The 15,303-nt window shown below is 44.2% G+C and overlaps 1 protein-coding gene across 3 annotated transcripts; it reads left to right on the top strand.

Moving 5' to 3' along the window:
* Positions 1-697: 697 nt before the first annotated feature.
* On the top strand, positions 698-10,155 carry rbm14b (RNA binding motif protein 14b). 3 transcript variants are annotated; one of them, XM_042512151.1, is made up of 4 exons: positions 698-810; positions 4,365-4,717; positions 5,420-6,461; positions 6,808-10,155. In XM_042512151.1, the coding sequence occupies exons 2-4, from the start codon at positions 4,369-4,371 to the stop codon at positions 7,127-7,129; spliced, it is 1,713 nt and encodes a 570-aa protein (XP_042368085.1). In that variant the 5' UTR covers positions 698-810; positions 4,365-4,368; the 3' UTR covers positions 7,130-10,155. The 3 variants fall into 3 exon arrangements, with proteins under 3 accessions (XP_042368085.1, XP_042368083.1, XP_042368084.1); XM_042512149.1 differs by having other exon boundaries at positions 5,399-6,461; XM_042512150.1 differs by lacking the exon at positions 698-810 and adding an exon at positions 860-880 and having other exon boundaries at positions 5,399-6,461.
* Positions 10,156-15,303: the final 5,148 nt, after the last annotated feature.

Here is a 15,303-nt window from a genome sequence, read left to right as displayed (position 1 = left end):
ACTAATATCTTAGAAATGTCCAAAATCTTAGAAACGTCCTAAATCCTAGAAACTTACTGAAATATTAGTAATGTCCTAAATCTTAGAAACATGCAAAATCCTGGAAACTTTCTAAAATCTTCGCAATGTCCTGAAACCTTAGTAATGTCCTGAAATCCTAGAAACTAACTAAATTCATAGAAATGTCCTGAAATCTTAGAAGCGTCCCAAAATCTTAGAAACATCCTAAATCCTAAACACTTACTAATATCTTAGAAATGTCCAAAATCTTAGAAACGTCCTAAATCCTAGAAACTTACTGAAATATTAGCAATGTCCTGAAATCTTAGAAGCACCCCAAAATCTTAAAAACATCCTAAATCCTAGAAACTTACTAAAATCTTAGAAATGTCCTGAAATCTTAGAAAGGTGCCAAATCCTAGAAACTTACTTATATCTTAAAAATATCCTAAATCCTAGAAGCATTGCAAATTCTTTAAAAAGTCCTAAATCCTAGAAGTGTGCTAAAATCCTACAAACATGGGGCTTCTGCTCTGGCCCCTGGCCCCCCTGTCTTTTTTGCAAAAGTGGCCCCTATAAGCAAAGTGAGTTGAGTTGAGTTTTCTGCTTTAGTGGCTCTGATGAATTAAACAGCCTTGTCCTTGGCTTAGTGTGCTGTGTGAGTGTGTGTTTTTTTGGGAGGATTGAGCATCCTCCGGGTGCTGCAGCGGCGGCAGCAGCAGCCCTCCCCCTCTGCAGCCTCTCTCCAGCAGAATGCCCGACATGCAAACGGAAGCAGGCGCTACCATTTTGAAATACAGCACCGCCTAGGTAAGATGGTAGATCCTTTTATTTAATCGCCTTTTTCTGCAGTATTATTGTCATCCGAGCCGCATGGGAGGTAATTAATTCCAATTCGCTTTAAAGCTCAGGTGTTTTTTAACGGGTTTATTTAAGAGACAAAGACTATTAGACCGTGTTGTTGCACGGGAATCTCTCGGTGTTACACTGTATTCATTCCTGTGCGGGAAAATGTTGTTACACTATCGATCTATTAGGAGCCAGCTGTGTATTGTGTGTTTAACATTGTTGCATTTCCGACTCAAATAAGTGTTTTATTGTGTGTCCTCGTGCTTGTTTTCGCCTTTGTTTGCTTTGGACACCCGAGCGAAACCAACACGCATCCCGTCTCTTCATTCACATGTTGTTGTTGTTTTAAAAAGACATTTAAGCCGTTTAAAAACAACTTAACTCGTGTGTTTTCGCCATTTTTTTCGCTCTTAAACGACCCGAGCTGTGAAAATGTGTTGACTCAGCGTCGTGCTGCGTCATCAGAAAACCAGCTTCCCCCTTGTTATGCCTCACATGAACCCAGTGTTAATGCAGCAGCCATATGTAACAGAGGGGTTCATCAGATACAGTGCAAATACTCAGGATGGTTATCTGTTTTTTTTTCTCTGTGAGCAGCACGAGAGGTGATCAGTCAGTAGCAGCTGACTGGAGTCAAAACCAAAAAATAGAAATGTCATTCTCTGGTGTCATGTTCCAGTTTGCCCTTTTGATTTACAGCCAGCTATAAGGGTTGTTCAGGAGGAGAAGGTGTTGACCAGCCTGTAGAAACACTTTCAGCTCTACGTGTACATTTAGAAATGACTGAGAAGGAAGAGTTAAAGGGAAAGAATCAAAATTTCACGTTTTTTCTCTTACTGTTATTGTGCTATTTATTAGTAGAGATTCTTCAGTTTGAGCTGCAGTGTTTTCTAGTCATGGAAAACCAGAAAAGTCATAGGATTTCACAATCTCATTTCCCAGGCCTGGAAAAAAAGTTTTGGAAAAGTTGTTGAATTATCTTGTAATTGTTTGAGTTATCTTCCATGGATAATCCACTTCATCAAGTTTATTTCCTGTTGCTGACATTATTTGATTTTCGTACCCAAGATTTGCCCAAAATTTAGGCGATATTTCTGAAATGTCAGTGAAACACAATTGCGAGATGACTGCGCTGAATGATGTTATGTGACTTCTCCTCTCACGATAACATTCAAAGGATGCTTATTTCTACCACCACACTAGCTGTCATTATTTCCCATCGAAGGCAACGTAGGCCTGTTATGACAGCAATAATGGAAAGGCCATGTACGAGGGGTTTCTGGGAGGTGATAGTCCACGATTTCATAGAGGAATTGTGGATTCAAAACTTCAGATAATCCACTCAACATTTGAAGAGTTATGATTCTTTGTTGTACATCTTTAGACCAATAAAAGGCAAAGAAAAAAGTGTTTCCATTGCAGTTTTGCTAATAAAATTCCCACTTGAATAGTAAAGAATTATAGTCCCTGTTATTGATATTGACATGTATGTGTGTGTGAGAGAGATATAGTGTGGCTGCGTTTCTTTTGGGAAGTGAGACAGTCTTGCGTGTGTGTGTGTGTGTGTGTGTGTGTGAGAGAGAGAGAAAGTCACAGACATATATGTTTATTATGTTTGGTGCCTTGCAAAAGTAGTCACCCCCCTTGGTGTCTTTTTGTGCAATCTTAGATGTGTGTTCAGCACAACTTTTTGCACACACAGGCGACGTGAGGCAACGCAACAGTCCACCCTCGTCACCACTAATTCTGTTTGGTGTGCGAATGGTGGACGCCATTCAATATCCTAAGCACGAGCCTCTTGTTTATGAGTAGATGCACCCTTCCCTCTGCATGGAGATACGGTTGGCAAGTGTAGTTTGGTCGATAGAAAATAGTTCCTACGTGCTCACAACGAGGTGATGATTTCTGGAGAGAGACATCGCTGTGGAGTTTATAAAATGTATTTATTTGGCACTTTAAGCACCACAAGCCAAGTGCCATCTATTTATCTCCAATGCAAACAGTCTGGACTGATAAACAGCATGGTAGGTCAGAGTAAAAACACACAGTTTTGGATTCTGGGGTGATCTGTCCCTTTAAGGCACCCTTTTCAACACAAAAGGGCCTTTTCTGTATCTGTAATCATCACTATAAATGCCATGTGAATAGATACACAGTGTCCTCACTCGAAGGTGCTGGTGTGAATGTTCCTCTCTGGCTGTCGGAGTGTGAGTCATCGCTGTATGTGTAATTACAGCCTCCTCTCAAGTGAGGCAGAGATCTCTAATGAGGTCCTCCTTCACACTGCCTTTGCTCCATGATATATGTTGAAAATATTTTGCTCTAACCCCAAAGACACGCGTTCCCCCGCTCTGCTTTACATAATCTGAATTTATATGACTCGAGTGGCCAGCTTGCATGCAAATGTGAAGTCTGTGTGGTTTTTTAATCGTGATATTTGAATGGTAACCCTGTGAAACCAGAGCAAATCAGCTTTATGTATTTAAAAAAAACACAGGACGACAAAATTACGAAAAAAGGAAACAAAAGGGTTTTTTTGTTTGTTTTTTTTAAAAAGAAGAAAAACAAACAAGATTGTTAATTTATAGATAAAAAGATTTAAGAATAATAACAATAATTATATATATATATACTATAATATAATTATATATATACTAATAATTTCTCATTCTCAAAACACATAAATATATTGATAAAATATTTACAAATAATCATAATGATAATAATTTCTCAGTCTTTCTCTCTCTAACAAACAAGCAAAATATATAAAAATGTAGCTAAATATTCATAAATAATTACAGTAATATCTCTTAATATAGTTTTCCAGACTTTATTTTTTTTAAACTTTTACTTATTTTTTTCTATTAACTTATAATTTAATTTAAACTGATCATTTCTTTCTCTTTGTTTTGTAAACTAATGTTCACGTCATTTTCTTGTCACCTTTTCCTAATTTCTTACAATTTGTTGCACATCTCTTGCTAAGTTCCTCATTTGCTGATGTTTTCGAAAGAGATCCAACCAGTTTGCTCCGGTTTTAAAGGGTTAATGTGGCTGCCCAGTCACGCACTGAGGTTCTTTATCAGGAATGCATGTGTAACCGTTTCCTCTATGTAAATAACTACATTAGTTTATTACGTTGTTTGCTTCATCTTTGCATTTTTAGTGTTTTATTTCCCTATTTCAGGATGATTAGCAGAAGTTTCAGAGAAGAAACGGAGCTTTTAAAGTCAGCAGCCCTTCTTCCTCCTCAGATGTTTTTCATCCCTGAAAGAGAAACTAAATAGCTGTGTCAGCTTTGTGCCTCTGTACTGCAGTCCACCCTGTGTTTAGATAATTGCTCTCCAATACTTCCCTCTCCTCATCAGACTGCTGTAGAGCCAAAGGTGTGGCTTTGTTCTCACTCACTCAGTAGTTGTTACATCTGTGGCTGCTGATCTTTGTTTTTTTTGTAGCTAATCGCTTCTTTTATCTCTAACAATACTCAAGCACACCACTCCTCTGTCCCTCTGCAGCGCCATGGACAAGAGCCATACAGTGAAGCTCTTTGTGGGCAACCTGGCGTTGGACACCACCCAAGAAGAGCTGTCAGCCATCTTCGAACCCTACGGCCAGGTGGTCAGCTGCAGTGTGCTGCGACAGTTTGCCTTTGTCCACCTGCAGGGCGAAGGCGCCGCCGAGCGAGCCATCCGGGAGCTCAATGGACGAGAGTTTCGTGGAAGGAACTTGGTGGTGGAGGAGTCGAGGGGACGGCCGTTGCACTCCACCAAGGTGTTTGTGGGTAATCTGAGTGGGATGTGCACGACAGAGGATCTACAGCAGCTGTTCCAGACGTTTGGGAAAGTTCTCGAGTGTGATAAAGTCAAAGGTGAGTGAAGACACTAGTAACATTTAGAGTGTTAGTTAATTTTTGCAGATGTATTCCCCTCAGGTTGGGCATGATTTTAGTGAAATTGTATGGCTGGTAGGCTTGAGCAGTATGTATTACTTCATACCGTCGTAATGTCCTGAAATTTCACCGGAGTATAGGGTATATGATGGTTTAGATGTGCGGCGCCAACAACCCGTCTTTTGTCCCAGACTTAACATGCCCTTCACAGTAACATTCCTGCTTTCATTCACAGCACAGACTTACCGATATATTCCCTGTGATTTTACTAGGTCTTGAGGTGGGAAATTGCAGTGCAGATTTACCAGAAAATCAATTCTGACTCTCATTCATACATGACCCCTTACTAGGAAAATGCTAGAACATTACTGGGAAAGGCAGCATGTGTGAATGAGGCTTAACATTGAGCATAAATGAGCCCTTATTCCAGTTGTTGAGAGACTTTGACTTTTACTGCTTAAGTTCATCTAACCATGTGATTTTTTTTATGATGCACCAGTTCAAAGTTCTGTTTGCAAAACAAGAATCTGCTGCGCTCTTGTTGTAAAGATGAACGAGGTTGTTACCTTTGGTGCAAATCATACTAATAACTAACTAATAAGTAAGTGCTGGTGGCCATGCCACTGTGATCCTAACTGTTGTCCCTGCGCTCAATGACAGCCAGGCATTCCTCTTCTGCAGGCTATGCCTTTGTCCACATGGAAAACAAGGAGGATGCGCTCCAGGCCATCGAGGCCCTGCACGGCACCTCGTTTAAGGGCCGCCCGCTGTCTGTAGAGCTGTCCAAGGTCCAGCCCAGCAAGCAGACGCCTACAGGAAAAATCCCCTGTGTAAACTGTGGGAAGCAGGGCCACTATGCTGGAGAATGTCCAGTGGGGAAACCTTCTCTGGAGCAGTACCAGAGTCAGGCGGCGGTCCTGGCTGCTGCTGCTGCTGCAGCCGCCGGCCTGCCACTACAGGTCCAACAAAGCGTGCACAATTCAGTCTACAACACCTCCACCTTCGATCCCACATACGCGGCTCTCACTGGGATCACCACAGGCACACGCACTGATGGAAACCCGGTGAATCCAGCTGTTTATGGTGCCCTTGCCAGCCAGGTGTACGGTGCCAATGTCGCCAGTCAGCTTTATGGAACGATGGCCAATCAGGCAGCTCTTACATCTGGCGCCACCCAAATGTACAGCTCAATGACCCCCAACATCTATGGCCAGATGGCTGCAACACCAGCGGCGGCTGCTGCGGCTGCTGCCGCCGCTGCTTACTCATCTCAAGTTTACACCCCAACAGTGGCCAATTCCCACGTCTATCTGACTGCGGCTCATGGGATAGAAATGCCAACAGCAGCGGCTGCAGTCAACCCCGCCTACACTGTATCTCCAGCAATTTATGGTGCTGCCACACCAGCGTACGCTCACATAAGCGCCATGGGAGCAGCGGACCCTACTACAGCCATCTTTGAGGCGGCCAGACAGGCACATTACTTTGCCCAGGGCCAGCAGGTCGTGGCTGACCAGCAGACAGTGGCTGCCGCGGCAGCAGCGGCTGTGGTGAAGTCCGAGAGGGACCGGAGTCCCCTACGGAGGTCAGTACCTCTGCTGCCAGACCCTGTGATGAAGCCGTTCATGTACCAGAGAGCCAAGCCGCGCCGACCCCTGCTCCCTACGCCAGCTGGCCGAGCGGCAGAAGAGGCAGTGGAGGCTGCAGAGGACCCCATGGCCAGGTAGGACATGATCTCCTTACCATCAGTTATGCAGCTCCAAGGAGACGTTCCCAGAGTCGAGGTTCAGTTTCTCTGTTACCAGGGTTTCCCACACATTTATTTATTTGTGGCAGCCCGCCACAGTTAAAACATGCGCATACTTTTCAAATGTCCTTTAGGTTTTACTTTTGCAGTCTTGTCGGCATGTCTCTCATGGCGAATGCTTTATTGCATTTTCATGCTTTTTTTCCCACTTTATCACTCTCCTGTTACTCCCACTGTGTCGCCCATCCTGTCCCTCATCCTACCAAAACCCTCCCCTCCCCACCATCCCTCTTTATCCCTCCTCCTTCCTCCCTTCTCTTAGGTACTATGCGGAGTACTACCAGCAGTTGCAGCAGTACCCCCAGTTCCAGTATGCTTACCCGCCACCAAGCGCAGTGACTGCCATCCCTGGCATGCCGGGAGTGCCAGCTGTGTCAGCGGTCCCCACCGTCTCCGCGATGTCCGCCCAGTCAGTCGCCGCGCTGGATGCTCTCAGGCCAGTGGTCCCCACCGCTGCGGCAGTGGCAGCCGCCATGGCTGCGCCAAGGGTGTATGAGCCGCCGTTGCCGCCGCCCACGCGCAAGGAGGCCATCCTCCGCCGCCCCGAACTCTCCCTTCACACGCCTGAGCCCCCCTTCCGATAGTCGCACACAACTCTCTGCCCCACCCCCCCCTCCCTCTTTGCCCTGAACCCCATCTCCTCTTCCACCCCAAACTTGACCACCTTACAGCAGCTGTATGTGTGTGTATGTGAATGTGTGTCTGGTGGGTGGGGGTTTAGACTGGGGGTTTATTAACCTGCTTTACGAGGGACTTGGACAGCGAACCTTGATCCTGTTTGCACACACGCAGCGCAGCCATGAAAGGGAGGCTCTCATCTGTCGCACGGGCATTCTTTGTGCAGTTTTACTTCTTTTTTATCGTGCCAGTCTCACACTTGTGCCAGTATTAGACTGACCCAGTCGGTCGTTTCATATGCCTTTATTTCCGCAACCCAGTTATGATTTTCTACGGCCAAACCTTCGATAAAAGACATTGGTTTTATCAGCCATCCTCCTTAGGCCTAGATGATCACTTAGGGCAGCTAATTTGAAACCTTTTTTGCCTTATGTTGGAGAGTTTGTAATGTAACCAGATGGGGAGGTGAGATAACACATATTGTGTCCAGGCTGCATTGCATTGTGTCCAACAGAACCAAGGTTTTTTTTGGGGGAGGGGAGGGGTGTTTGTCTTGAATGGATGTAGTAAGTGTGAAGAGATATGTGCGGGCTCCTGACCTTGCAGCGCACAAACGCAGCAGCTAAGACTGCGCTTTGCAGAAAACAAAACAAAAAAAACGTAAAGCACACATAATACGTACTGTAATGTATGTTTGGATCTCTCCTTGACCCTTTATCCCCACCTGTATTCTAACTACAACACTGGAAGACACCGCCTCACCTCTCGTTCTCTCTCTAACTACAGCTGCCTACCTCTGACAGTAAATTTCAGCGTAGAGTCTATTCCACTTTTCACCCGGTCAGCAGTTGAGTTCCTGCTCCTCGTACAGGCACAGCATCAGCAGTTTAGGGAGGGAGGAGCCGGATTTCGGTGACAATGACTTTTGTAGATATTCTGTATTAAGTCCTCATATGTATCCAGAGGCCTTTTTTAAAATAGCGTATGTGTTTTTGTTTGTTTTAGTGTATTTACATGTGATACAAGTCAGCCTGGGGTGTAATGAATGGTTAATTGAGAAAAAAAGCCCATGTGTGACTACTGAATGAGCTGTTTACAAGGGATCTTTACACTGCGTCCTATTAGGAATCATGAAATGTGACAAGCTCAATAATGTGCCTATAAGCTTTGAGTGAAGTGCATTAAGTGGAGGGATCTCCCGTTTTTAAGTGCTTTTTAATCATTTCAAGGAGGGGGTTAACAGGAGCCCTCCAGAGTTTAGTATCCAGAAGGCTACGAGTGGTGAAGCTTTCTCGTGGACTTGCACTCGTGTTAGATTTCATATCGTAGGGTTTTTAAAAAGCCACAAACTGAGCCTCATTGGTTCATAATTAGCCGCTGGTTTAAAGCAGGAACGACAGTGATAGCACCAATGAAGTGAGAGATGGGGAAGTGTCTTCCAGTTGCCCCGACTGTCCTAATTTTTTTTCCAAATACCAGACCTGCTTCAGATTGTAATTGCAAAGAAATGTTACTGTGTGTCTAAATCTGGTTATTGGATGTGGTAGGTGGGGTTTGCTGCATCGGGATGGCAAAACTTGTAAGGTATGGTACCTTTCGACATTTACAAGCTTGTCCCGAGTGGCAAACTCTGCCCATTTGGTTCTACAATCACTTAAAGGTTCTGTATGTAACTTTCAAAAAATCCTCAGTGATACCTCTCTATTGCCCTTTTTAGATTGCGCTGTAGGTCAGCCTTGAAGTCTCTTCTTTATGCCACCTTTGCATTTTTACACAGAACCAAACAACTGCAACATCATGCTGCTCCAGTATGTGATATAAGATAGCATGCTGGCATCGCGGAATCAAAAGAGGCGTAAAGAGACAACAGTAAGGAGCTCCTGAATCTCGTTTTCTCAATTTGCAAACACTTTTGGCTGCTGTTTTTCATCTTTGATGTAGCCACTAACTGCTATCAGGTGCTTTTTTCCCCATGTTGGGTTGCATGCATAACAGGCCATCAAAACACAGATCTGTCTCACCAATAATCCCACACTGCTGCAGTCCCTTTGACACAGACACTGTTTCAGAGCTGTTACTACCTTGGTTGCTGGCTTAAAACCAAGACAACTCTATTCCCCCATTCAACAATTAACCACTCACACAGAACAGCAAGGCGACATAATGGCACAACAGTCTTGCCTTTATAGGCAGCATAAAAGGGGCCTCTGAGTCCTCCATAGCTGCAAGCAAGCACCTGCATCGGCCACAACAGTGACTAAAGAAACTGACCATAATTGACCGGCATCCTGCCAATAGATAACTGAAAAATAAATTGAAATTCTATTTAGAATAAAGTTGCTATCTACTATATGTTCTCATATTTCATTTGGACTGTTTGCTCCATGGTATTAACAAGGTTCACAAGTTACTTTATTAGCTGATGTTGCATAGCAACCAACAGCAGATCCATGGAGTGTAGCTTTACAGCTAGCATTAGCTTATGTGACGGTTACCTGGTTAGCTGCCGGGTTAGCCGTTAGCGTTGCCCTGGGATTTTTTTTTTCCATTTATTTTTTTTGCACCGGGGCACTGAATTTTTGATATGGAGGAGTTTAATGAATTTACTGTTTTCAGACCACAGATGGGACAAGGTGGGGGGCCAGTAGTTTGATGTTAGCAGATTCCATTTCTTAGCTAACATTAGCTCCTGTTGCACATTGTAGCGCTGTAGGGAAGCTGAAGAGAGATGCAGCACACTGTTGGGAGTTTGCATAGACGGTTTTCTACCAGGAAGAGATTTCTTTGGATTTTCCCTGAAAAATTTGTTTGTAGTCCGTTATGTAGAAATCAGTTTACAGGCTGTTTTAGGCAACTGAGAACCCAAGAAAAGGTCTCAGTTTTTGAGTTACAATCTGTTGTATGCACATAAAAGTTACATACAGTACCTTTAAAACAATCATTTGGGAGTATTTTCTTTTTTGCAACTACTATTTGACAGCGGTCTGATGCACACACAGACATACCCTCTGAAATCACCTTACTGCCTCGCTGTTTCCCTCCTCCCCCTCTCCCCCTGTGGTTTTTAGTGGTTAAGTGACTTTTGCATCTCACAGTGTAATCTCTCTGTGTTGTATATACGAACACATACCAGTTGCATCCTTTGTAGAATTATGTGGTTTGCGAAATGTCTTGTTTGCCATGTTTGAGACCGTATTTTTTAGAGAAGTATTTTAATTTTGCCTCTTTTTTTTTTTTAAGAAAAAAGACAAAAAAGTAAAAAATCGGCATGCTTTTTATTGAGAATATGTATACTATAATCATTATTATAATAAAGAATGTTTGGCTGACTACTGTGGTAAAAAGAAAAGCAAAGGGTTTGGACATTTCCCCTTCTTGTTTATGTTCTTCTCCACTATCTGTTTCTCTTGTGTAAAATGACCACCAGACCCATTTGACTGGGGACCCAGGGGGACACAGGTGTAGATGCTGGCCCAGCTTTGCTCTCTTTGGTCAGGGTAAGTGCGGGTTGGTGCTCCTTTCTCTCTCCAGCTTCTCAAACTGGGTGCAAACCAAAAATTCTCACAAAGAGGTTTGCACTTGACCAAAATGCACTTCAGTATTTAATTTTGGCATTTATCTTTTTAAATTGATTTTTTTACACTGTGGCATCATGTTGAGAGCTGGGGAGAGGCACACAGATAGAATGGCCTGGGTGCATTTTGATCTGTGGAGCAGTCCTGTTTCTGGGGTTGATGGGTGTGCGTCTGGTCTGGTCTCTCCCCTGCTGCACCAAATTCTCCCCCCTCCGTGTGTCTCTGTGTCCACTCTACTCTCAGACCTGCATGTGTGATAATCTGTAACTCTGCCGCACAAAACAAACAAAAAAAAAGCCCCGCGACAGTCCAGCTCTGAACTAACTATCTCAACTGAATTAGGTCACCGGCGGGCCACCTGGATCGGCCAGCGTGCAGCCGTGCGTGAGCGTGGCGGCGTGAGCCATGGGGACGACTTTTAGCGCGACGCCACCGCAGTGGTTCTCTCTCTCCTCACCACCAAGGTAAATGAAAAACGACAACAAAAACAACAAAAGCACTGACCTCTCCTCTCCCCCACCTGCCGCCCCCTCCTTTGACTGTGCCTTGACCAAACACCCCCTCCTCTCCTCCGCCATCAACACTTTCCCTCCTCTTCTCCCCACTCCGTAACTCCTCCTCTGCTGCAATGGCAGTGCCATCGGTGGGGGGTGGCGGGTGGGGTTGGGGTGGGGCTAAGGCCCAAGACTCAAGATCCACTAGACTGTCTCGCATCAGCACACAAGGCCCTCTCTGTCCCGCTGGTGTCTGAACTACTCTGAAATATCTGACAAGTTGATTTTACTTAGAAAAATCTAGTAAACCAATTGTCTTGAAAAATTTAAGTATATATAACTATTAGACTTAATTTATGTTTACTTTATATCTAATAGTTACGTGTACATAATGATGTTAGATTTTGCCTACTTCATTTTGCCAATTTGTTGCAACTAATAAATGACAGTTTTATTTATTTTATTATTTACTTTGTCATGATCAAGTTAAGTCAAACTTCGTGAAGTTGCTAACAAAGTAATTTCACTTATAAGTTGCAACAACTTCACAAAATTGAGTAAATACAGCTCAATTTTAAGTAAATTTAACAATTAGATATAAAGTAAACATATTAAGATTAACAGTTGTAATTGCTTTATTTTTTCGAGGCAATCGGTTTCCCAGATTTTTTAAAGTAAGATAAACTTGTCAGATTCGACAGTGTAGTAAATAAAGGGAAGTGTGATCGAGTGTGTGTGTTCGACAGAGAGCATGGATGTCTGAGGAACTTTTTGGGTGGTGTTTTATTGATTGGTGAGGCTTGGCACATGCGGACAAACCCTTACCCCTCCCCTGCCCGCTAGTCAACTCCTCTCCACCGCCGTATTCGCCGCCCTCACCCCCTTCTCCCTCCCTTCTTTCACCCCTTACCTCTTCCCTCCTCCTCCTCCTCCCCCCTACTGTCCCTATGCGCCTCTCCTCTCCGCCGTTCACACACACACAGCGCTTTATTTATTCCGCCGCCACCGCCGTCGCCACCTTGGATCTGGGTTCGTGGCTCTGGCTCGGACTCAACTTCCCAGAACCACCCACCTGACCCAACCTCCCCACCCTCCTGTGTTGCCGTAGAGGCCTGGGTGTGCCAATGGACAGTGTATGTGTGGTGGCTCGCCCGCCGGACTCAGTAACATGACACAGAGAGACTTCATTGTTGGACAAGTCGCTTTGCTAAAACTGTTGGGTTTTGCGCCACACGGCTGTGGAAGGGATCCCCCAAAATCTTAAATCAAGCTCAATTTCCGTACTTTTGGGTCCCTTGCAGCCTGTGTGCCAATCAGAAACGTCCTATAAGATAGGCCGAGGTATGAGGCCAGTCTGACCTGTAGATTCTCAATCTCAGGGTTCCTATAGGACTTTTCTGGTACGGCAGCTCTGTTCCTCTAATACTGGGACCAGCACCACTGGCTGGATACGTGCTCTGTATGTGCTCTTACTGTTACGATTGTCCATGTGCTGAGATAGAGAGCTTTAACCCTCACTTGCGGGCTTTCACTTTGTCGAACGAGTTGTCCGGCAGCTGCAAGATGGAGTCAGACACAAAGAGGGCGTTGCCTTCTGTCTGCCTAACAAACAAAGGAAAGGGGCAAAGGAGGAGGAGAGGGGTGAATAGATGAATTGATTTTAAGGTGAGTAGGTAGTGGAAGGATCCCCTGTCCAAAGCTGCTCACCCTCCTGATCTTGGAGGACCCTGTTCTTGATTGCTGTAATAGATGGACATAATCGTATTCTAAAAAGGACCTTCTATACACTGGACATCTTGTATTGTCCATAGTGTATCCTGATAATTCAGGTTTAATGCTAAGATTTCCATTTCTGGGGTAGACTTCATTTGTGTTCACCAAAACTGATTTGCATTTACATACGAATGAGCCCTAGATAAAAGAAAATGTAATGTTTTCCTTCTAATCAGAAAAACCATTCAATTACAGGCCTGTTTTTTGTTTGATTAAATGCCCGTCCACACCAAGAATGATAACAGTTACTATAAATATTTTTTTTTTTTCACAAATTGTCCTAACTGAAGTGGAATAGTCCACACCATAACCATGGGTGGATTATGAGACATGTTTTTGTGGTTATGTCTCTGAGGGGATTTTGTGTCTATTTTTTGGTCATCTTGTATATTTTTGTGGTTGTTTAGTCCCTTTTTTGTTGTTGTTTTATGTCCCTTTGCTGTTCTTTTGTATGTTTGCATCTCTTTTTGGCCTTCTTTTGTCTCTTAGTGTTTATGTTGTGTCTCTCCCTGGTTGGGAAGAGACTTGTGATTTTTTACGTACATTTTCATTTGAGTAGCATTTTGCTGGTGAAGGCCAGAGGGGGGGAGGGGCTGACACTTTGGGCCCCTGGCCTTGTGCCTCGTAGGTCTGATTAGCAATCCATCCCTTACCACAACTATAAGACAATGACAATGGTGAACTATATTGACGAGGGTCATCCACACCAAGAACTATGAGGATAATGACAATTATAAGAGCCCTGACACACCAAGCTGACGAAGGTCAATGCCGTGCCTTTGTTGAACATCTGTTTACCTTGTTTTGCGGTGTGTCCTGCACCACAGGAACTAATCGGCCCTTGTGGCCCTTGTTGGCCATTGCTGGCCCTTGCTGGCTGTTTTTTCAGCATATTTAGCATGCTGAATTGGCGTCAGAGACTGCAGAGCCCGGCAGTGACAGAAATCAGTCTGATAGGCAATTCAGCTTGTTCTTAATAAAAGAAACTGAAATAAGGAAACCAAATAAACAGCTTAAGTCAAGAAGATATGAGATCAAAACAAACAAATTCAACTCATAATTGTTTGTGTTGTTGTTTGCCAGTGTACTTTGAATATCCTCTGTTCTTGTGCACACTGGCTAACTAGCATCTTCAATCCATCCTTTTCCGTCTTCTGGTTTTCCTTTCTGAATGACAAATACAGACAGCCGCCACCTGCTGGTATGGAGTTATTTCCTCTCACACAGATGGCAAACACACATGCTAGTTTGCCGTTAGCTGTAGTCTTTGTACTGTGTTCAGTACAACTTTTGGCTAAGACACAGGCAACGTGAGTCAGCAGTCAGCGTTCATTACCACTTATTTTTGATGTCACTTTGGTGTGTCTGGGCCGTAAGGATGAGGATGTGAACGCCCACACTGGTGAACGTTCTGTAAACAGTTGTGCCAATCATGTGCTTGCTCCCTCCAGATGTGTCGGCAGTAAATTTGTGTGGAACTTAAAAGTTTTTCTATCATTTGTGAAATTGCTCTGAAAGTTATCTCAATGATATCATTTGCCGCTGTCGCTGTAGTTGCTTTATGCACTCTGCCATTCAGTTGATTTAGAATAATTTATAAATTATTGTTCTTAGTGTGGACGACCCTTTAAAATGAGTAGGTAAATGGCCGACTTCCCTCCCGGCCTCCATGATCAGGGCGTGTGATGCTCCAGATTTTTTATCCTCCAGCCACCTCATCCCCCACTCCCTCAGCTCCTCACTTTAAGCTTCTCTGGGTGCTTGCGAGTCTGAGCTTCCCGTGCTTGGGTGAATGCAGCCTCGCATCTCTTAAACCCCCTGCTATGAATTCACAGTCACACTGTACTGACAGCCACAGCTCGCTGCAGCCTCCTCCCCCTCTTCCTCACCCACTCTCCCCACCCCTGCCTTCTGTGGTTTGGGCAGCTGAAGAACTATTGATGCTCTTCATGCACACATCTCTGTATTGTGTTGTTTTGACGGGATCCCACAGGTTACGTCTGTGCAAGTGGAACACATTCCAGTTTGGTTTGAGCACAACACCATTGACCGAATTGCCTTTTTTTAGTTTGCGAGCTGAGATTCAGTAGGTTTAGCCAATGTGACCTTGACTATTCTAGCTCTTCTAGCACAGATGTGAATTACAGGTATCGAACTCCGCTGCTGCTCATCCCCTCTTCACATAAATACGATAGCAGCACAGTCATACCTCAGCCATTACCTCATCTACAGGGGACTGACACAACATCAGCACCTGCAGAATTTAATGCAATTCCATGCAATGCCCCCACATTAAAA

The sequence above is a fragment of the Plectropomus leopardus genome, chromosome 23, assembly GCF_008729295.1.
Source record: "Plectropomus leopardus isolate mb chromosome 23, YSFRI_Pleo_2.0, whole genome shotgun sequence".
Lineage (NCBI taxonomy): Eukaryota > Metazoa > Chordata > Actinopteri > Perciformes > Serranidae > Plectropomus > Plectropomus leopardus.
Note: the sequence above shows the minus strand (reverse complement) of the source record. Positions and strands in the feature narration are given on the sequence as shown.

Coding starts and splice junctions, on each gene's coding strand:
- rbm14b (XM_042512149.1), top strand. CDS start 4,369: ATGGACAAGAGCCATACAGTGAAGCTCTTTGTGGGCAACCTGGCGTTG. Junction 4,718..5,398: donor CGAGTGTGATAAAGTCAAAG/GTGAGTGAAGAC, acceptor GCTCAATGACAG/CCAGGCATTCCTCTTCTGCA. Junction 6,462..6,807: donor GCAGAGGACCCCATGGCCAG/GTAGGACATGAT, acceptor CCCTTCTCTTAG/GTACTATGCGGAGTACTACC.